The sequence below is a fragment of the Protomyctophum bolini genome (genome assembly GCF_963924005.1).
Source record: "Protomyctophum bolini genome assembly, chromosome: 22".
NCBI lineage: Eukaryota > Metazoa > Chordata > Actinopteri > Myctophiformes > Myctophidae > Protomyctophum > Protomyctophum bolini.
This window is the reverse complement of record NC_137883.1, coordinates 28,409,735-28,434,186: the sequence shown is the minus strand read 5'-3', so window position 1 is coordinate 28,434,186 and position 24,452 is coordinate 28,409,735. Positions and strand designations below refer to the sequence as shown.

Below are 24,452 nucleotides of genomic sequence, written 5' to 3'. Positions count from 1 at the left end.
GTTATTTATACTTTCAGTAGGCCTACAAGTACAACCCCCACACAAAGTCATAAAAACGACAAGCAGAACGAGTGCAATTTATTTGTAAAAATCAATAAGTCTAAAGTTCTAAACTATCAGGACTATATGGCTTTACGTTAAACGACCTGCAAATAATCATATAGACTATTTGTTAAATTAAAGTATATTGGGATCCGGTGTATATAGCCTGCCCTTACGGTACAAAGCAATGTGAGAAATGATGAATGCACGTTGGTAAAACTTCATATTTAAAAGTCCATTAAAATGAAACTAAAATGAGAGTATAAAGGAGAAAGGACGATTCTGATCAACACACACACACACACACACGCACACGCACACACACACACACACACACACACACACACACACACACACACACACACACACACACACACACACACACACACACACACACACACACACACACACACTCCTTGTTTCCAAGTGGCAACCTGCATGGTGGTATAGGTAGGTAGGTGATGATCTATCTCACTCCTTGTCGTCAGGGAAACGGCGCGCGCCATAATCCTGCGCAGAACTCAACACGCCGAAAGAAAGAGATAAAGCGAACACGGGCACATACATACAGACAAGCGCACACACTTCGTACATGTGGGGTTCTCCTTGTGAAATCGTGTGTGGGTGTGTGTGGCCTATAATGCGTGTGTTGTGGAGGAGCACATAACGGCCCAGCATGTGCTATAAACATTAGCATACACATTTATATACACCGCACGCACGCACCGCACGCGCCAGGGTTCCGATAGCGCGAGTCATGAGCGATGGATGGACTTAGTGGACGGAACTCTCCGAAGGGGCCACCCTGCACTAACACGGAGATGCTTCTGGCATTATTGGCGCAGAGCGAAGAGCTACGAAAAGGTAATTTCAAATGTGTCGCGCGGGACTGTTAAAGGGATATATATGGAACATTATGTTGACAAAAATATGTTAACCAAACGATATATGGAATTATATAGGTCTAGCAGAAGAAGGCTATATCTGTCCCCATTACAGCGCCTGCTAAACATTTAGGCCTATATAGATATTGAAGATATTTTTCAATGTAACTGACAGTTGTTGATAAAATAGCCTATACTACACGGAGTCACAATTCGTTCCAACACCTTTTCTCCCGAATGCAGCGGAATATATTTTTTAATGATGTTGCTTTAGCCTATATAAAGGCCTGCTTTCTTTTTCTTTTCTTGTCTTTTTCCGAGTATTTTCGTTTCTTCTCTCTCCTGTGCGACTGTCAATAGCTGTCATTATGTAGACTTGAAGCATATATGCAGCCAAATGGCTATTCAGTCTCGTTGGTCTTGGACTATTATAGCATGCAGGCAAAACAACTTTTACGCATGAGGACCTAAAACTGGATTTGTCTGAGCCTTATATGGCACACTTGAAACACCATTTAATTGGCTAACCTCAGAAACAGAAACACGTTACGGTATATTCTGGGTCAATATTCGAGATATAAACGCACAACTGAGGCCCATCATTTGGTCAGTCTGGCTGATGATCTAACTCCATTATACCTCTCTGAATTTACGCATCAAACTGGACAGTTTATTATAATATAGGCAATTGTAATATTAAAGTACAAGTTTAGTAAATGGCTTGCACACCTTGGACTGTGCATGTGGCGTGAGACAGTACAGTATAGGACCTCTGGCATTCTAGTTTTACGGAACCTATTGAATTAATAATGGCCTGCATGGATGCACCTGTTCGTGACGTGGCTCGTCCCCATCGCCACGTCTCTCTTGTGCATTGCTTCATGCGTGTATGGCGCCAGGAGAAATGCTGCATTAATGTTTCATCAATTGTCAACAAACGAACAATAGGAATGTGATTCCTTAGACGGATGTAATACGAAGTGGTGCGGACTGTTTAATTAGTCATGGAGCAGAATGGCAACATCTTAGCTGCTGTTTAGAGTGCTGTTGATGTAATAGACTTGAGGCTAATAGACGTTACACTTTATGTAACACGTATTCAACAAAGTCAAACCGAAAGAGCATTCATTTTGCAGCTTTGCACTGAACTTGTGTATTTATGTAAAGCAGGCTGTCATATTCACAAAATACGATATGGTTATATATAGGCTATCATCTATCTATCTATCTATCTATCTATCTATATCTACCGACTGCAATATTGTATTTTGGGTGTCGATAGCTCTCTCTCTCTCTCTCTCTCTCTCTGCCTCTTCAAGTCTTAATTTGTGACCTATACGGAACATGCAGGGAACTTTTGTTGTTGGGTAATAAAAAATAAAAAATAATAATAACAGCATTAAGACCCCTTGGTCTACTTTAAAAGGGTATAGCCTATATACCTCTATTTAATTTCAGCTATTTCATCAGCAAACTATAAGCACAGTATATTTCTATAATCTCAAATATATATAGGATAATAACTATATCGCATTTGTGGCAAAAACATACCTGAATAATCCTTTAAATCCTATTTTGCTGTAGCCATTCAGTGTGTGTGTGTGTGTGTGTGTGTGTGTGTGTGTGGGGGGGGGGGGGGGGGGGGGATCCATTTCACTATTAAATTATAACTAAGGATTTTACTGTGAGCAAACCAACCACACGGATCTTGGGGCCTATATTTTCTTGCCTGTTGTATAATAAGCTTATATACCTGCACTGCTCTGCACGCGCGCTTGCAGCATGTGTTCTTATTATTACACATCACCCATAATGATGTGTTTATTATGATGCATTGCATATATAAAGTGGGATGGGAACTGTAACATTTTACATTTTGAATGCATTTTAGGCCAAATATTTCTACAATTGCTATACGAACCATCAGTCATAAATATGCATATATACCTTTTTGAAGAAAAAAAATAGCCAATTTAAATTAGGTGCCTACTCAACTGTGGTGACATTTATGACGTCAGATGTGCATGTCTCATGTTTACTGTATCTGACGGTGGCATAGGGTGACGTCATGCTAACACTGTAACGGGGTCTTCACTGCATGCCATTAGGGAGCATTATTGGCCTGCATGTATAATCCTTAGCCATGTTGGGCCTTGTTGGCCTTTCCTTTTTCATGTCAAGGACCCCCGAATTTTGACGTTGCTGTGTTTTTTTTAATCAATGGTGATGATGATGGTGGTGTTTGAATTAATTAGGGGGACGATCTGGCATATATAATCTTCTATATTAACAAATATGTAATGATTGTGTTTTATATACGATTGACGATGTCAAGAAACAGTTTCCGTTTATTTTAGAAAATAAAACGCAACAGCTTATTGAAGTGTATAGCCTAAGATTAGCCTATATTCGCAAGCAAATATACACTGATTTGAGTAATATAGGCCTATAGCCAATTAGCCTGCATATTCGATCAAAAACTAGACTGTTTATATTACATTAAAATCGTATACAAGAAAGAAAGAAAGAAAGAAAGAAAGAAAAATAAAAGGAACCGGAGATTCACAAAAAAAAAATATAATAATAGGCCTATAATAAAATTAAAATAAAAACATCTACGTTCCGTGCTGATATATAAATGTATTTCACGTTTGTGTTTAGGTTAAGAATTTGCGGTGACAGAAACTACATGTGTTGTGATGGCTGTCCCCCATCCAAATGTGTCCTCCAGAGATCCCTGTGTGTGCCGGCTGCAACCAACACATCGTGGACCGCTTCATCCTCAAGGTGCTGGATCGCCACTGGCACAGTAAGTGCCTGAAATGCAGCGACTGCCAGTCCCAGTTGGCGGACAAGTGTTTCAGTCGAGGCGACAGCGTCTACTGCAAAGAGGATTTCTTCAAGTGAGTATAAAAACCCAGTGTATTTACTATAAATGTCCAGACGAGAAGTGATATTTGTTGTTGTTATATGGTGCTTATTGTGATAGTGGCCTATAATCATTGCTATACAGAAAATGCATTTTCAGGTCGGGATTATTATTAGTAGTAGTAAGTGGAATTGAAAGTTACCATGACACAAATAACTGACCAATTGAAATTACACTGAAACTGATTGACTGAACTTAATTCTCTCTCCCGATTGGATACAAATCGCGACCCACCTGAAAATGTATTTTCAGAGCTATACCGTCTCGAAAAAAATAAAATAAAATCTAGGCTACACTTAGGCTATCTTGTTCACAAAAAAGTTTGGTTAGGCTACTTGAAATTAATTAATCTCTGTGCAGGGAGGGAATTAGTAAAATGGGCGTCAACCGTCCTGGCTCTCCCCTATATGACTAAATTAGGTCTGTTTTTTATTTGCCTGCATGTTGATGATATATAGGCCTATACACGTCCGAGAGAGTGTGACATGGAAAGAGGATTGATCATATCGGCCTCTCTCTCTCTTTTTTAAATCTTTTCCCAAAAGGAGATTTGGGACCAAATGCGCCGCATGTCAACAGGGAATCCCGCCCACGCAGGTGGTGAGGAGAGCCCAGGACTTCGTGTACCACCTGCACTGCTTCGCGTGCGTCGTGTGCAAGAGGCAGCTGGCCACGGGGGACGAGTACTACCTGATGGAGGACAGCAGGCTGGTCTGCAAGGCCGACTATGAGACCGCCAAACAGAGAGGTAGAATATTAATGAGGCTAAAGGAGCACTGCACTGTTGATTTACTCGACTATGACAAAAAAAAAGTTCGTTGATTTCACTGCAGAACACTAAATACTAAAACTATATGTCGACTAAAATCAAATATATTTAGTCGACTAAAAACTAACACTAAAACATTCCAGGTGACTAAAATGTGACTAGAACTAAATGGAATATTCAACTATAAGAGACTGACTAAAACTAAAATAAAATTTTGCTTGTAAAAATTAACATTTTGCTATAAGGAGGGGCTCACCTCAGCACCACTGTTCCCCGGTCATGCTTCAATTTTTGTATTATTGTTTAAACAGTTGTCAAACATTTGCATGTCAGGAAGGATACACCAAATAAATGTATCTGAATTTTCTTTTCAACTATACATTTCAAATATTTCAGTTTTACGCATTACGCATTATAGGCCACGGACCCCCATTTGATACGATTGTCAGGGCTAGACATTGTAAAAGAAAAATCGGCGTTAATTAATTTAACTCCAAGTGCTGTGTAGGCCTATAGCCTATAGGCCTACAAACATGAAACCAAATGTGGTTCCATTTGACGGAGTTTACATGAATCATTTATCGGGGGACTCCCTGGAACACCACTAAGGACCCCGTGGGAGTCCCCGGACCCCTACGTTAAGAACCAGTGGTTCTATTAATAATGCATCATCATTATTGCTGTGACATTGCATATCATGTAACAACGATAGGCCTATATACTGCACAACACCTATACAGGTCTATACAATGTTCCGTATAGGCCTATATGATGCCTGCCTTCTTGCTGATAATAAGACGGAGAACCCAATCAGTTCCATTGGGCTATATACAATACACGTGTGTGTGACCACACTGTGACTGTGTGAGTGTGTGTAGCCTACTGTGGCTGTAGGCCTATAGGCTAGGCAGCTAGGCTAGGCTATATAGGCCTACTATAAGTCTATACGTTCCACCACAGGTGTTTTTTACGCATTATCAAGCAGCTGCTTTGAGTTGTGAATTTGATGTGACAATGAGGTCAGCCATAAACCTTGACCCAGCTGCGCTAATTGCATCGTTGGGGGGGACCAATCGATAGCAACCTGCATAACCATGGACATGGAACTCACACTTGAAATGACGACTCGATGAGCTTATACGAGCGGATGTGCTCCCCCCCCTCTCTCTCTGTGTGTGTGTGTGTGTGTGTGTGTGTGTGTGTGTGTGTGTGTGTGTGTGTGTGTGTGTGTGTGTGTGTGTGGCTATACTGCTACCGAGACTGCAGGTGTTTGAAAGATATAAACTGAATTTGCTATATGCATGAGCACAGGTATAGAGCCTAAAAAGGTTAATTGGTTTAATCTGCACCATGTTGATTGTTAGAACATTCCTATATGCTTGGCTTGGCTCTATTATTACCAAACCACACATAGCCTTCCAAGTCAATGGACTCTTAATTATTATTATTATTATTGAAAAAAATAATAGCAGTGAGGTGAAATAAAATTCATTAGGTGTTCATCATACAGTACAGTATACAAATATATATACACACATGCACGCACCTACACACGCATAAACGCACGCGCACACGCGCGTGCACACACACACACACACACACACACACACACACACACACACACACAATATAATGCATTAATGCAAATCTCTTTCAAGCCTATATAATGCACTATATTTTGCATATTTTATTTGTTATTCAATAGAATATGTATTGGGTGATATTTTGTTTGCATGTATACAGTGTCAATTTCACTAGAAATTGCATCACCGTGCTGGTAAATATATATATGCCCCTGAAGATTAAATTATGAGTGAGAAGTGTACAGTATGCATGGAACATATACGGTAGCCTACTCCAGATTCATGATATATAGCCATACATAGCCTACAAGTTGCAATTATAAAAAAATGTAATCAGACCCCTAATTTAAACAATAACAACGCCATGCAAGATTCAAAACTTCAATCAAACGTATATCGTTTAGCCATATAATCAATAATTGCATTGAAAAAGCATGTTGATTAACAAACACTGCGAAATCCCTGTAGACTCTTGTGGTGATATAACACACCGTGCAGGGCTTTGGTCAGGTTTTATCTCTAGCCCATCTGTTTGTTTGGATTTACTGCCCCACGCCGAGTGCTGATTTATGCAACGAGTTAACGCCACTTTTCAAGAAAAACACACACGTTTATTTTACTAATGAGGAGCGCAATTATGTGGGGCAGCATCCATTTGGGGGATGGTCTTATACATTTTCTGATGTAATTGCTTCATTGGCCAACAAATGCACCGACGAGAAGCAATTACATACATCTCTACTGAATTAAGTTTTAGTTATTAGACAAAAGAGAGTTTTAAGTCTCCTAATGCACTGCATGGTTCTCAATGTGGGGTCAAGCAACCTTGTTCCAGGGGGTCCCCAGCTAAATGACTGATAGTTAGGAACCATTGACCAAATGGACCCTTACAGATCTGCTAAATTAAGACGGCAGTATTGGGATCCAGACCTAAAATCGTTACTAAATGGTGGTCCAAGGCCTAATAACGCATATCAAACAGTGGGTTCTTGAAAAAAAAAAAAAGGCTTATAGATCATTGTCTTATTTGTAATGCATTTCACTGTAACTGTTGTATTTACCAACTATTAGAATATTTACATTTAGCGCTACGTACCTAAAAACATTCCATTCCTGCAAGATAACATTTCTCAACCAGCGTCCTTGCCATTTATTTACCTTTCAGAAGCAGATTCAACTGCAAAAAGGCCGCGAACGACCATCACAGCCAAGCAACTGGAGACCCTGAAAAATGCCTACAATAACTCCCCCAAGCCCGCTCGCCACGTCCGGGAGCAGCTCTCATCAGAGACGGGCCTGGATATGCGCGTTGTGCAGGTAAAGTACATTATTCTATTCTCCATTAAAGGCTATTCCATTAGTGGCCCCAGTTCATTATTATCAAAAGGTAGTAGTGTCTGAAGTGGCCTGCAGTAGGTGTGTGTGTGTGTGTGTGTGTGTGTGTGTGTGTGTGTGTGTGTGTGTGGGTGTGGGTGCGTGCGGGCAAACACACACATGCACGCGCAGTCGCACATACACGTGCAAGAGTGTATGTCTATGTTGGGCGGATTTACGGTTAGATGGAGTAAAATGAAAGTCAGAATGGTGTAAGTGCAAGCTCGTTAACAATGCTAAGAGGGTCCCTCGCATATTGTCTGTGAAAGCGTCTCACTGTAGCTCACTATGTGCCGGCCATATATATTGTTTTATTTGCAAGGACAAAAGTGGAAGCCGCTAAAATGCTGATCATTATTCAGTGAGGTGGCGAGGGGTGAAGGGGCTTCATCTGGGGCAACATATCATGTAAAACGGCTTCTTTGCTGGTGAGGCAGTTGGCAGGGACGTGCACACATAGACATCAAAGGGGGCTTGAGCCCCTGCCCTTTTACCCGTCTGCAAAACACAAGTGCCCTTTCCAGACCACGAATGCAGCATTTACTATGGTGAAATAAATGCAAATGCCACTCCTTTCCATGCCATGCCGGAAGGCAGCATTCAGGAGAATTGTCTCCTGAACTTGAACGCAGCATTTTGCGTTGAACTAATTTCCATGAAATCCATGTCGTTACACCTGCATCTCCAGTAGATAAAGAGTGCTGGGCTGCGCCCCGAAAATAGCTGATCTACAAGATCTGCTATTTTCGCTATTTCTGTGCCCTCTTACGGGATTTCAGCCCCTTCCTCTCTAACACTCTCTGCACGTCCCTGCAATGTTGGCTAAACCATAATGAAGAAATAGCATTTTATAGTCTAATAGCCTGTGATTTCATTGACATTTTACAAAACATATACTCGGATCTTTATAGGCCAGCATTGGATACAATTATACTTCAAACAGAGAATGCCATGGTCATATAATTCTGAATAATAAAAACACGTCAACTCGTGAATACTATAGCATCCCTATTCTGGGCATGTCATAACATACAGTAGGTGAACATTTAGCAAAAATATGCGACACAGCGTGTGCTTATACAGTACAGACTGGACTGGCTGTTTTCGCTGAAGAGATTTGGTGTAGTAGACTATGGGAAAAAGGGGGGGGGGGGGAGCAAATAGGCCCCTGGGGGAATGAAGTATGAAAGGTTAAAGCGGTTAAAAGAATGGTCATATAGTAGATGAAATGGAATAATTAAAAGCAATGGCCGCACAAGCAGGTCTGTGAGAAGAGGTACAGGAAAGGAACCCGACTGATCCTGGGGTTAAGGACAACTTGTAGCTGTCGCCAAGTTAATTACGTGTGTGATAAATCTACTGCAGGGAACGCTGATCTCAACGGCTTTCTTTTCACCATTTCAATCTCTTTAGAATCAACAAGATTCTCCAGATTGTCCTTGAAAATTAATGTTTTTTAATACTTGAATGTGCTGTGGGTGCACTAGAAGAATAGCACCATGCATACTGTCTTATATACAATACAATGTCTGGAGGAGAAAGGGCAACAAAAGCAGGGAGAGGGTTGCTTGAATGTTACAGATGCAAAACATCTGGGCTATATTTACAAAGCATTTTATACAGACCACAGTAAAATGCATTACGAATACATATGGATACCTATCAAATCAGGATTCGCCTACTCCTTCGAAGCTATGACAAAAACAATAGATTTTTGTTTGAGTAATTTCTCTATTTCTACTTTGCTACGGCAAACACAATAATGTGAATTGAATCAAAAATGAAAATGCACTTCAGAGCCATCTAATGCTCAAACCTCAAATGCTGTATTTTCGACGCACGTTTATTTTCATGTTCAATCGATTGTGTTTTACGGGTTGGATCAATGGAACTTAGTTTAAATTTATCGCTATCAGAATGAAAACTCATTCTAAAGAAAGAAATATCACATAATGCTTTTACCAAATGATTTAGGAGGCCATGCTGCAATACCTTCACGGCCCTCCAGTCCCTCAGCCTAATAATCAGACATTGTGCCGTGTCCCTCTCCAGGTGTGGTTCCAGAACAGGCGAGCTAAAGAGAAGCGGTTGAAGAAGGACGCCGGCAGGCAGAGGTGGGGGCAGTACTTTCGCAACATGAAGAGATCCCGGGGGAGTTCCAAATCAGACAAGGACAGTATCCAGGAGGAGGGCGTGGACAGCGACGCTGAGGTCTCATTTACAGGTATGTACAGTACCTGTATGTACAGTATGTACAGTAGGTATGTACAGTACATACCTTACAATACATGGGCAACCGGCGGCCCGGGGGCCACCTTCACTTTAACCCATTCTGACCCCAGATCAGATTCTAAAAATGTCTGTTTGAAAATGACAGTTTTCTGAAAAAGCTGTTTCTGTGTCAGTGGTTCTTCGATTTTTCAAAAATAGCAGACCTACAAGCTCGTAGCGCGCCACCTCTGCTATTTTTCAATAGCTAAAGCATAACATAAAAACACCAAAACACCAAAACACCAAAAAATGTGTTAATAATGCAGAACATGCAGCAGGAATCAAAAGGTTCATTACCAACCTCCACTGCTAACAGCACCCAGCAGCGGCAACAGCATAGAGTTCGTACCTTCGATACAGATGTCGCCTTGTCAGCTTCACGTTCTGAAATGACAGGGAAAATAGGAAACATTAGTTGTCGGCCTACAGGATGACATTTTGGAAGTCATAACAGTCACTGACAGGGCTGTGTCACAAATATTTTACTGTATTAACAGTCACAAAAGTGTGATTAAAGCAGCTATAAGCAATAATGTAAATTATAATGATTTTTATTTTATTCAGACAGCCAGCAATGAGTAAAACACTCCCAAAATATTAAAATAAGATTTGGTTGCAAAAGGGGTGAAGTGTATTTTTTGGAAAAGTATAAACGTAATAAAATGCATATAATTAGTGGGAAAAAAAAGAAAATAATAATAATAATGCAGAACATTGATATATTATTGATTTCAGCTAATTACTAGTATTAAAATCTTATTGTCTTTTTTTTATGTCCAATGTATTTGTATTTAGTTAACATATAACTACAAGTAATTACTTTTGAAATAAAATTCAAATTAAAAAATAGCTAAATAAATATTCAGGATTTAAATTCAAATATAGCAAAAATATAGCTGATCTTTTTTGCTACGACAGTAATATAGCAATGTGGCCCTCTGGAGTGAGTGTGGAAATATAATGGCCCTCTGGAGTGAGTGTGGAAATATAATGGCCCTCTGGAGTGAGTGTGGAAATATAGTGGCCCTCTGGAGTGAGTGTGGAAATATAGTGGCCCTCTCCATCGTCACAGTTGCCCACCCCTGCCTCACATGATAGTGACCCTCTAGAGGTCTTAGGATAGTGTGTCTGTCCGTAACATCTCAGGAGCGCAGTGAGGGAATTTCTTCACAAGACATGGCCAAAGCATTATTCTGGGGGTCCCCAGCCAAAAATGTTGAGAACCCCTGAATTAGACTACCGGTACTCAAAAAAGGAAAAGAAGAAACATAGATTACTACATATATATTTTGGACAGATATGGATATTTGGAAGGCATACAACCGCGATGTGGTGTATCTAGTTTTATATCAAAGATTAGCAACTATGCAGAACTTTTAAGTATAGTACTGTAGGTTAATATACGTAGATTAAGTATTGTAACTAATTGTTTGTTCCTTATATACAGACGAGCCACCCATGTCAGAGATGAGTCATACCAACGGCATCTACAGCGGCATGAGTGAGTCCTCTCCAGTGATGGGAGGCCGGGGGCAGGGAGGCAACGGCCACGGAGCCTTCCCCCTGGAGCATGGCGTGCCCTCCCAGGACCAGTTCCACGACATCCGGTCTAGCAGTCCGTACGGCCTTCCGCAGTCCCCCGGCTCAATGCAGGCACTGCCCAGGCACCAGCCTCTCATATCCGGCCTGGTCTACCCCGACTCTGGCCTATCGATAATGACCCAAGGCAGTGGTCCGGGGATGAACCCGGCACTGAGGGTCAACATGGGGGGAACAAATGGTCCCAGCTCAGACCTCTCCACTGGCAGCAGTGGAGGCTACCCGGACTTCCCTGCGAGTCCTGCTTCTTGGTTGGATGAAGTGGACCATGGGCAATTTTGATAGGTCAACTACGAAGAAATGGAGATGTGTTTTTTCTTTTTTTTTTCTTTTTTCCCTTCTAATGTCTTGTTTGGGAGGGGTCTATGAAAAAAAAACTCGATAGTCACACAGTGATGGATAAAACAGTGGTTCTCAAAGTGGGTTCCATGGACCCATAGGGCCAAATGGACCCTTACAAGTCTGTAACTCTGAGAGTGTACAAATGGAACCAAATGGACCCGTAACGGTCCATCTGGTTCCACAGTTTGAGAACCACTGGTGAAAAAGACTGGACGGTTGCTGTCTTTGGATCACCTTGTTATTATCTGAACTGACTGAACATCAGGTTCATTTTTGGACTGGACGGAAGGACTATAACGCTGCTGAGAAATATGTGTGGCGAGGAAAAAAAGCACTTCACCTGAAAAGAATGGTCTATGAGTAAAGCTGTATAAAATAACTTTGGATGGTAATTGTTGCCATTTGTAAAGTCGACAAGATCAATCCACAAACTCCGTTTTCAGATCCAGCTATAAGCTTTTTGAAGTTGAGATAACAACTAAGACAACTGATGCCTGATTTATACTTAGCTATACTCGTAGATCTATACGAGTTGGTGTCGCACATAAAAAACAGCAGATCGACAAGCTCACAACACATTCATATCGCTACACGTATTGTAGACCTGGGCATTTGTGAGCTTGTAGATCCGCCCATTTTCGGCATGTGACACCGCCGTGAAACTATAGGTATAAATTAAGCATAACCACTAACTACTACACTGTTGACTTCAGCGCTCTACCCCCCCCCCCCCCCCCCCCTCTCCATTTGAGTGTTCAGAAGCAACCTTTGGTTCAAAGTTCAGAGTCTTTAAGTGTCTGGTTGTTGCCAAATGTCTATATATATAATAGTTTATCATTATGGAGACTTTATTTTTATACAACCCCCTTGTTGGACATAAAATAATAACCCAGCTATGAGGACTTTGTACATCCATGAACAGAGACATATGGGCAAAATTGTAGATGTCGTCTCTTATAACTGGCTCTTAGGGGTCTAGGTATTTCTATGCATTGGTGTGTTCTCACTTCTCACATGTATCTTGTTCATTTTGTTCTACTTAAAGGGATTGTGACATAAAAAAAAAGTTTTTGTAATCTTTCTTAATTTTCTTTAGGTTTTCTGAACTCAATTGCAGCCAAAGAAATTGAACTTTTAATATTCAGTAGATTTTCTGTGGTCTGAGGTTTTCTGGCTCAAACAAGTGCTCTGATTTTCCTGCTGTTTGTGATGTCACAGCCTGCAAATCTCATATTATGTCAATGGGATTTGCCAGCAGATGTCACTGTTTTTACGGTTTTGCCTGTTTTCATTGCAGCTCAAAAGGCTTACAAACCCCAGAGAAAACTCCAGACCACAGAAAATCCACTGAATGTTCAAAATTCAGGGTTTGTTTTGGGGGTGTAATTGAGGTCATAAAACCTAAAAGAAAAACGAAAAATAAAAATTAATGAAAATTAATGTCATGAAACCTTTAAAATGACCCAGTGGAAGCATCGCTGCAACACCTTGGGTGTATGTGTTTGTTTGTTTGTTTGTTTGTTTGTTCATGTGGAAGCTGTTTTATGTCTTATTTATTATTCTGATGATGATGATGATTCATGGTTAAGTGATGCAGGTCTTTAATAAATTAATTTGTCAGCTAAATCCAAATGGAGCATTTGCCTCTTACGTTGTATACCTTCTTTCGTTTTGATATATAACACAATCAGATGTCGCATGCAGCACCAGTACAATATAAGAATGATACGATGCAGGGTGTAACTGAAAGCAGGGGTTCCCAAACCTTTTCATGTCAAGGACCCCCAAAATTATACTCATTAGCCTGCGGTTTCCCATTTGAAAATATATGCCAAGGACCCCCTTGGACTCACACATATAGTCGTGAACCAGAATCTAAAACAGTAATTGGTCACCTCCTCTCCCACTGACCTGCTGACAGGTGACATTTTAGGTCTGTTTTAAAGGAGGCCAGTGATTTGCTTGTTTTAAGGGAAGGGGGCAGGGCATTTCACACCTGAATAGCAGTGATGCGGAAGGTGAATTTACCCATATTTATTTTGTAAGTGGGTGGCACCAGATCATTGTTTACGCTACCTCTAGTTTTGTGGCTGTTTTTTAAAGTAATCAATCAAGTAAATGGGCACTGAGGGCATGGAGGGCATAGCTGCATGTACAATTTTGAATGTCAGGCCCATTTTCAATTGTTTGACCCTGTCTTCTACTGGAGCCAGCCAATGCTATCCAGATGCTCTACATATAGGTGGGTCATTGGTCCCAGGCCTAGAAGAAGTCGAATTAGTTTGTTTTGGTAGATTTGGAGCTTATTCTTCTGTGCCATTGAGATGTTAGAGAACCAGGATGTGCAAGCATAGTAAAAAATGAGCAGTATGAGTGCTCCAGCTAGTCCTGAGAGCCCTTTTGTTAACAAAAGAGGAAATTCTGCCCAGGAATCTTGTCTTTTGATCGCCCTTGTTGCCATGCTTTCACCTGTCAGCTTATTGTCAAGGATACAGGGTAAGATGATGATGTCACGTGCATACCCTCTATAGTGAAACCATTACATAGAGTGAGAGTTTGTCAAAATGTCTATTTGAAACAAATGCTTTTTGTTGTTATTATTATAATTCTTCCAATTACATCGAAAATAGCTTCTACAAGCTCACTAGAAGAAAGACTTTTTTTAAGCATCATAATTTCTGATGAAGCTGGAATTTAAAATGTACATATACTTAGTGTAGGACCTTTTCAACCACCTCATTACAAATCGACGACATTTCTTACATGCATTTTGGACTGCATTTCTACTTATCTATACTTATAGCTGTCTTCATTGCTTAGGGCCTTATATACTGTAGGCCTACATCACCATAATCATCTCAAAATACGAAACATGAAGCCAGTAGATTAGAAGATGCGTTTGCACGTGCCTGCAAACTGAGCATCTGGCCAGCTACCAACAGTGTATCGGGAGTTCAACGGCCCTTTAGCAACGAAACGCGATGCAGACGAAGAGACAAGTCGTTGATTTAAAGATAACTGGGACTTGTTTGCCCAAATGCCCGACAGGATAGGAATCTTCAATCCATTAGCTGAAGAGGTATCTGGTGCCCCTTGTGAATTTCCTCATTTGTTTAGTTATTCAACGTCAGGTTCAATTAAAGAGATTAAACAGTGCCTTTGAGCGTGCATGCGTGTGTGCGTGCATGCTCATTTATATACGTGTATGTTTGTGGATACTAGGTGCATGGGTGGGTATGTGGTCACGTGTCCGTCCGTCCGTCCTCACATTGTGAGGGGTTGTGATCTTGTAAATCCGCTATTTCCACAATATCTGTTGAACCGAGTCAAACTGAATGTAAAGCCTCAACTCATACAATTGCAAGGGCTTGTCAGTCCCAGTTTAAATATGATTATTTTGGGGGGTCACGGTCACGGCCTTAAAAGGTTGAGAACCCAAACACTGCCCTATACACTCACATAAACCCCATGCTCCCTCTGAAAAAACAAACTAAAAAACAATCTAGGGTGATACAGAGTGTTTACAGAGTGTTACAGAGTGTTTCAAAAGGCCCCGAACCACTTGTCAAACAGCCTAACAGGATTTCACATTCAGACACATTCAAACCTGGTGAATCATCCCAAATTCGAACAAGTAATTGAAGGCTGGATTACATCGCTCAATTACACCCAACGATGACAACAATAGCCAGTAGGCCTATTATCGCATGAGCACACAGCATCTCAGTCATGGGAAACTAGCCATGGGTGCATTAAACAGGGATACCACACACGCACTGTCAGACATAGCACTTAGCATAATTACTTTGAGTAAAAATTCCTCACATGGGGGGCTGATGTTTCAGTGTTTCAGTGCATTGCTCTCTCTCTCTCTCTCCCTCTCTCTCTCTCTCTCTCTATCTCTCTCTTCCTCTCTCTGCATGTGCGAGCGCGCGCACACACACACACACACACGCATGTGAAAATATTGTGCAAAATGCTTTGAATCCTTTGAATATAAACTTTAAGCAACCAGCCCTCTGTTGCTGCTCCATTAGGTTTGAAAAAGGTACGTATTTTTAAAACATTTGAATAGAATATTGTTGGATGAGAAATTGTTGTTCTTTTGTGCAATTAAGTAAGAGACACCTAACGGCACATATCAAATAGCATATTTAGGGGTCCAGCAGCAATGATTATTGTATATTCATATCCAGTAGTCACTAGTACATCAAATGATAATGCCTGACCTCTGTCACTAAGACTGACATGGCAGCATGGGGCTCAGCATTCATTCAACAGTCTGATGGTTGACTGACAAGTGGGACTGGGAAGTGCATGTTCCATAGTCTGGTGGAATGGCTTTTGGTGAAGGAAGGTATAGTAAAATTCCAATACCGAGCCACTCGACACTCACTCACACTGGGTCACTCCAGCATGGCGGTACTGCGACGCTCTATATGCTGGAGAGGGAGGGATGCTCACCTCTCTGACGATGTGCACCAGCCTGTGTGGCCCATCCTGTGATTGTGGCTCTGTTCTGTGGTCCTGTTCGCTAAAGTCCTGTTCGCATGAACTTCAGCCAACTCCAGCGCGGAAAGCATTTTATTCCACCCATTTTCAATATAACATAATGTGGTACAATTCTTGTCTCCGCCAGGCCGCAATGCATGGCCGAGTGTGTCAGTGTAACCATTAACCAAACACTGTCACTGTCCATGTTTTGTTCTTTACTGCCTATCAATGTTGCACACGTGTTAGGTAATATATTTAATATATTATTTAATATACAACAAACAAATCACAATCAGCTCCCTCTCTCTCTCTCTCACCATAGCTCTGCTACAAGGATCGAACAATCAAAATGGGTTCCAGCCTTCCACGACTTTAAAATAGGTTGTCAGGAAGTACACCTGAACACTGAATGCATGAAGTAATTTAGAAGCAAACCCGTTTCCCGAAAGCCTTTGTAGCCTAAATGGTAAATGGTGCATTTATATAGCGTCTTTTTCCAAGGCGCTTTACATAGATTGTGCATTACATTCACACACACACTGACGGCAGCGGAAACCATGCAAGGCACCAACCAGCACATCAGGAGCAATTAGGGGTTCGACACGCCCGGGTTCGAACTGGCAACCTTGCGGTTACCATCCAGCCCCTGAGCCACCGACGCCTACACACACCTATCTTACGCAGCAGTTTGTAAAGGCGACCTGGGGCGGTAGCAACACCCTTCGCAGTGATATATGTGTGGTGGTGAGTGTTGTAAACTCTAAGTACCCAGTACTTAGACTAGAGTTTACAACAGTGAGTGGTGACTGCATGAATTCTTCATCTCATTTAAATATAAAAACGTCGTAATTAAATTAATCATCATCTAGAGAACTTCAGCCAACTCCCCCGCAGAAAGTAGGCTTTCTAATCACGGAAGCCGTCTTTGTATTGGTGAGTAGCGAAAACTTTATTTTTATTTTCACTACAGTCGAGAGGCTCGTCTGCATTTCATGCGAGTGCAGGAGGTCGAGAGTAGCATAGCTCTAATGCAAAGGCATTAGAGCTATGGACCAGAGCTGTCTAAACAATACATTATATAATAAAAATATACAATCTGTACATTAACGCAACAGGTTACCAGGTGACAATGAACCTAGCACAACAAAACAATGAACCTATAGCACAACAAGAGACATGATAAACATATACAGCACACACACACACACACACACACTCACACTCACACTCACACTCACACTCACACTCACACTCACACTCACACTCACACTCACACTCACACTCACACTCACACTCACACTCACTCACACTCACACTCACACTCACACACACACACACACACACACACACACACACACACACACACACACACACACACACACACACACACACACACACACACACACACACACACACACACACACACACACACACACCAAGCAACCAGCCCTCTGTTGCTGCTCCATTAGGTTTGAATTGTAGCAGTGACGTGTGAGGCCCATGGGAGGTGTTATTGTCAGGGCTGATTTACTCTGTGCCATCTGACACGAGGCTGGGGGCGTGCCGCGCGCGTGTGTGTGTTTGCGTGTGACTGTGTGTCTGTGTGTTTGCGTGTGACTGTGTGTCTGTGTGTGTGTGTGTGTGTGTGTGCGTGTGCGTGCATGTAAACAGGTTGGTTGTCTTTGTTTTTACTCTGGGACCACTGTCACATATAGGAAGGAAGGAAGGAAGGAAGGAAGGAAGGAAGGAAGGATTAAGGAAGGAAGGATTAAGGAAGGAAGGAAAGAAGGAAGGGGACGTGGAGTACCACCACTCCAAAAATCAATCAATTAAGGCAAAGTGTTAATGAATAGATTCCTTTGTGGTTATGCAGAAGGCAGGTGTAGTGCATGATTCAGAGACCGAGCAAAGGGACAGGGCTTCGTTGTGGTGCTGGGATAAAAATCTGTGGCTCACTTGCGGAAAATGCTGTTTCCAGCTATTTTCTCCAACCTCCCCCCCCCTCGGCCCCAGCCTATAAAACAGAGTGCATATAGCCAGAAGTGTCAGGCCGGAACATCTGTCAGATGTATTTCCCCCGGATATGATTTCTTTTCTCCGACCAATCACAACACTCGTTTCATTCACGGATAATGTATACAGATTTGTAAAGAGTAAAGGTCATTTCCTCTTCCGCCAAATTCCAGCAATGCACTCTTGCCTCTACAGCGTAGGTCTTGCCCTGCAGCGTGTCAAGAATGTAGCAGAAATGCCGGAATAAATACTCTAAATGCAAATAAACTGCCTGGAATCTGCAAAAGCTTGATGATAGAAATATGTAGCAATTCATTCATTTTTGATTGGTGCTTATGATTTTAAGGCGTGCTTAGTAACGATATCATATCCCTCCACACATTTACCGACATTTAGTTGTGTTTAAGAAGAGAGAATGTATTTTAATGAATTGGCGGCGTCATCCTTTTTTCCAGAACACAATAAAAGGCTCAATCTAAAACCTGGCTTTAATTTCATGTGAGTTCATTTCTATGGTTGTGTCAATAATGAGTGTAAGCAATGTAACAATACAGTATTTATGTATCGTCATTACACGGACACACACCTAGAAGATAGCCGAAAACAGCCTGCAATATTTCTTTCCTAAACCTATAAGCTCTCACCACAGCCTGAATCGTTGCCAAATTGTAAACCTATCTCTAAAAATCCGTTTGAACAAGATAAAACAGACAGTTTTGTGGTGAGGACCAGGAAAATGTCTAGTTCTCAAATTCTAGTATACTTTTTGGGACATTTATATAGTACCCCACACGCACACACGCACACACGCACACACACACACACACACACACACACACACACACACACACACACACACACACACACACACACACACACACTGAGACTGAGGATACACTCAAACACACAAACTGCAAACACAGCACCGGCCAACAGCACACTTTTGTTTATGCTGCAGATTAATGGCAGCGCCATCATTAAAACGATCCAACTAATCAACACGGCCATTAGCGTGTGTTTTCACTGACGACTTTAATCAAATCCATCACAGCTCCGCCTCTCCATTACCCGCCGCTGGCTGCATAATTATCTCTTCATTTCATTCTTTGACTGGAGCGCAATATCTGGTAATCTGTCTGCAATGGTTGACTGAAATGCATTCAAGGACCCATTCATATTGAGAATGTGAGGACTATAGATCATGGTTTAGCTCTTCCTCTTCGCAGTGGTGGCATTTAAATGTCTTTCATTTATCACGGGGACTGCATGAGGCATTAAGCCGGGCTATGCAACATGTAACATAACATTATGTGGTAGTAGTTCCTATCAGGGGTCATCATCACCGTGTTGGCTTGTGTTGTGGTGGACATTTTTGTAAACATTCCATTTTTGCCACAGACATATAAAATGAGTGGACAATAATATTACCAGAAACACATAAATAGATAGCCCTGAATGACCATAACAGGTCTGTAACTCTGAGTGTTCAAATGGAACCATTTGGTTCCATTTGAACACTCTCAGAGTTAAGGAGGTCTTTGCAAATGAAACATTTGAGAACCACTAGTACTAGTTATACTCCTAATGTGCCATTAGTGTCATAGTAAATAATTGTCATACATATTCTGAAGAAAACCTGGGGACTGACATCCAGTAAGTGATAAAAAAATGATCAAAATAATCAAATGATCAAATATAATTATAACGTGTGTATAACAGAAAATCTAAACATTCGCCACGGACAAGACCAAGTCTTTGCCACGGACACATCTGTCTGTGTACGCACATGTTGGTGACCCCTGGTTCCTATATACACATGTTGGTGACCCCTGGTTCCTATATACACATGTTGGTGACCCCTGGTTCCTATATACACATGTTGGTGACCCCTGGTTCCTATATACACATGTTGGTGACCCCTGGTTCCTATATACACATGTTGGTGACCCCTGGTTCCTATATACACATGTTGGTGACCCCTGGTTCCTATATACACATGTTGGTGACCCCTGGTTCCTACCTATACACAGAATTCCAATTCTCAGAGGGCCAGATAGAGAAGTAGGCCTACATTTCTTACCAACCGTTAAACCCGATTTATACCTTGTGAGCATAAAGATCAGCGATATGTGCCACCAATGCAGCATGAAAAATAAACGATAAAAGTGTGCAGAAACACCAGATTGTGAATATGTCAAATATATCAAAACTATTCATAGGACAGCTTGACGCCTTTAATCGTATCGCAGAAGTCCAGAAAAATCAACCTGGCTTCGATTCAAATGTAGATAGGGTTTTGGCCACATAATTTGCTTTCCGTGTGGATGTACATATGACCCAATCAACAGTTAAAAAAAATAATATATATATATATATATATATATATATATTTTTTTAATGTCGTCACTTTAGTATTATGTTGGAAGTATGGTCATAATAAGACACATGGAGGTTTGCAGTATAGCCTACGATACATTTATGATGCATTCAGAAACTCGTAGCATGTAGAAAAAAAATAAACATGCTTGGCATCATTACTACATGTCCACTGCACCACAGAACAGAGTATAAAATAGCTCAAACTACTGCTGGTTGTCTGGGTTAGGAGCCGCTGCAGTGGTGTCCGATTAGAACTTAACAGGGATGTCGACACAAACGATGTCTGGGTTGTAAGGCCTGCAGACATCGCTGGGAATATGGGTTGTAAGGCCAAATATCCAGTCGCGAGGAGCTAATGCTGCTAACCTCTCCTATACTCTCAGGGCCGGTTGAAGGCCCGTCATGATGATCCATATAGTTTCCACATTGACCTGCTGTCAGCACTAGATGTCTCTGTCGTCGTGAGAGGGAGTGAGAGCCTTCGTTACAGTGAGTTTAACTCTGAGGAGTGTAAAATGGATCCATTTTACAGTCAGTTAAATTATCAATCCAAACACCTTTCTGAGTAAAATATGTTTCTTGTCCATAACATTTTATGGACAAACGGACGGAGGCTGCTTTTTTTAAAACCGCATGATTCTGTTTTTTATTACATGTGTAACATAACAACTGGGTTTTCTTTTCCCCGTGTTACACCTCTTCCTAACATAACAACTGGGTTTTCTTTTCCCCGTGTTACACCTCTTCCTAACATAACTGGGTTTTCTTTTCCCCGTGTTACACCTCTTCCTAACATAACTGGGTTTTCTTTTCCCCGTGTTACACCTCTTCCTAACATAACAACTGGGTTTTCTTTTCCCCGTGTTACACCTCTTCCTAACATAACAACTGGGTTTTCTTTTCCCCGTGTTACACCTCTTCCTAACATAACTGGGTTTTCTTTTCCCCGTATTACACCTCTTCCGTTTTGTTGCCATCTTTTTCCATTAGGATTCATAATTGAACCTGTTTATTTTCTCCACGGTGGGATAATCGCCCACTTTCTTATTAAGGGCCCCGTCTCTGGTAAAGACCGTCCCGGGGGGCCCTTAGCGTCTATGAGGTGTTAACAGCTCCCCAGGGGTGCTTGTCTGGCTCTCACATAATCTCTCACACACACACACACACACACACACACACACACAGACACGCACACACACATGCACGCACACACACACCCTGCACCACTCAGACTCACAGATGGGCCCCACCAGCAACAGCCGCCCACACTTTTCAATTACCACTCCAGCCAGGCGAGGCGATGCCTGACGTAGTGACACACACGAGAGAGGAGCGAGAGAGGGGAGAGGGAGGGAGGGAGGGAGAGGGGGGAGAGAGAGAGAGAGAGAGAGAGAGAGAGAGAGAGAGAGAGAGAGAGAGAGAGAGAGAGAGAGAGAGAGAGAGAGAGAGAGAGAGAGAGAGAGAGAGAGAGAGAGAGAGTCGGAGATGGAGGGGGAGATGGAGGTATATGAGGACAGAGGGACACAAAAAAAAGGCAAATAAGAAGAAAAACTAATAATTTAAGAGCATGAAGGATTAGACTGCATGATCACCAAAATGGGCACACGCATGCACAATTTCTCAATTCGACTGAATTTTATTACAGTGACAAATCACAACAGGTTGTCTCAAGATATACTTTACAGTATATAGAGCAGTCAAGACACCCAACGCTTTCCCCACTGAGCAAGCATTTGGCAACAGTGGCAAAAAGGGAAAAACTGCCCCTGAAATGTAACCGGAAAATATGTGGAGCAGAACCGTGGGCTCTATAGGGGGAGCACTGGGAAGAGATGGAGAGGAGAAGGGAGGCGGAGAGGAGGAGGTGAGAAGATGCAGGAGGAGGAGAGGAGGAGGTGAGAAGATGCAGGAGGAGGAGAGGAGGAGGTGAGAAGATGGAGAAGGAGAGGAGGAGGTGAGAAGATGCAGGAGGAGGAGAGGAGGAGGTGAGAAAATGGAGGAGGTGAGAAAATGGAGGAGGAGAGAATATGGAGGAGAGGAGAGGTGGAGGAGGAGAGAGGAGCTGGTGTCGGTGAGGCATGGGAAGTTCCCCAGCAGTCTAAATCTGCGTTAAGACCTGAATATATATATTCGCCTCGGTTCGCCCTTTGCATTGACTTTGTATGTAATCGCGCCGCTCTAACCATCCAAGTCTGAACGCACCTTATATGCACGGCAGCATAACTGGCCAAGTACCAGGCAAGCCACTGAAGCCTGCAGGGCCAGACCTGTTATAAACTTTATCCAAAAGGATAATGTTTAGCCTATACTCTTAAACATAGAGAGCAGACAGCCTTATGGACCAAAACTGGCAGAAGGTTCCACAATTTAACACTTTAACACCTATACTGTATAGTATAGTAGCTAACATAATAAATCCCACTTTCAACTTCACCCAGCTGATGGCTGCTCAGGTGGTCATATTGAGCGATCGGGGGAGCAGGTAGATATTGACTTGAGTGTCTTGCTCAGGGATACCTCGAGTCCTCGACACATATACCCGGGGCCGGAAATCGAACCTCGGACCTTTCGTTTCACAGGTGGCCTCTCTATCTATACCCATCCAGCTATGGCCTGCACCTATTAATATACTGTACATCATACAAGCTACAAATTCATCCAACATACGAGGGTTAAAGTAAACATACGTACTGTGTGTGTGTGTGTGTGTGTGTGTGTGTGTGTGTGTGTGTGTGCGCGCGAGCATGCGTGTGTGTTATTTACGACTGCCCGGATTTGAGGTGATAGAGCAGGAAATCAAGCAGCTTTTTTTTTTACTGCGCTGCACCAGCGCTCATTTCTCTAATACGGTCTAAAATGTAAATGCGTATGCACACATGCATCCTGGACAATGCCCCCCATGCCAATTTTATGTAAAATGCACCCATAACTCTGGCCCATGATGGAACACATGACTCTGTGTAATTTCATTACGTAAAGTGTGTGTGTGTGTGTGTGTGTGTGTGTGTGTGTGTGTGTGTGTGTATATCTGGTCGGTGAGGGGTAATAGGTAGAGGTGCATATTAGTAAAGGTCTGTGTTTGTGTCATCGTTGTCTGTGTGCAGTATGTGTGTATTATTTGACCATGTGTGTGTCTATGGTATAGTCTGTATGTGGTCGTGTGTGTGTGTGTGTGTGTGTGTGTGTGTGTGTGTGTGTGTGTGTGTGTGTGTGTGTGCGTGCGTGCGTGCGTGCGTGTGCGTGTGTGTGTGTGTGTGTGTGCGTGTGCGTGGGTGGGTGTGATGCAAAGTGGCTACTGCCATTAAGTAAAGCCAGGGGGAGAGCCTTTCACAGACATTAGAATAATCCAGGCAGTTGCGTGTATGTTTGGGGGCCCCGCACAGATTTTAACATGCACTTATGCAGGTAGCCAATCTGAATATGGCAATGAATAAAAAATGCTTTCAATCTCAACCATTTTCATTATTTTAAAGCAGGGGGTTCTCAAAGTGCGGTCCGGCACCCTGCACAAGTCCTTGAGGAGGTTATTCCAGGCAAGCCCCATGGAGCAAAAATCCGTTAATTTAGCAGCAAAATCAGTTAACCTGCATTCTGAACGGGATACCCTTTTGGTGTTTTAACTAAGCATTATGTTATACTTTAGCTATTGAAAAATAGCAGATCTACAAGCTTATAGCGCGCCACCGAGTGGCGCGCTACGAGCTTGTAGGTCTGCTATTTTTGAGAAATCGTGAAAATGCGGCACAACTCTTTGAATATATATTCTTTCAGAA

At 42.1% G+C, this 24,452-nt stretch overlaps 1 protein-coding gene across 1 annotated transcript; it reads left to right on the top strand.

Annotated features, from left to right (window-relative positions):
• Positions 1–806: 806 nt before the first annotated feature.
• On the top strand, positions 807–11,733 carry lhx3 (LIM homeobox 3; the record flags this gene model as incomplete). The annotated part of the gene is made up of 6 exons (XM_080756549.1): positions 807–906; positions 3,658–3,829; positions 4,401–4,603; positions 7,373–7,524; positions 9,634–9,805; positions 11,300–11,733. 6 exons carry the CDS (start codon positions 807–809, stop codon positions 11,731–11,733), a joined length of 1,233 nt encoding a protein of 410 aa, XP_080612675.1.
• Between the last annotated feature and the right edge of the window lie 12,719 nt (positions 11,734–24,452).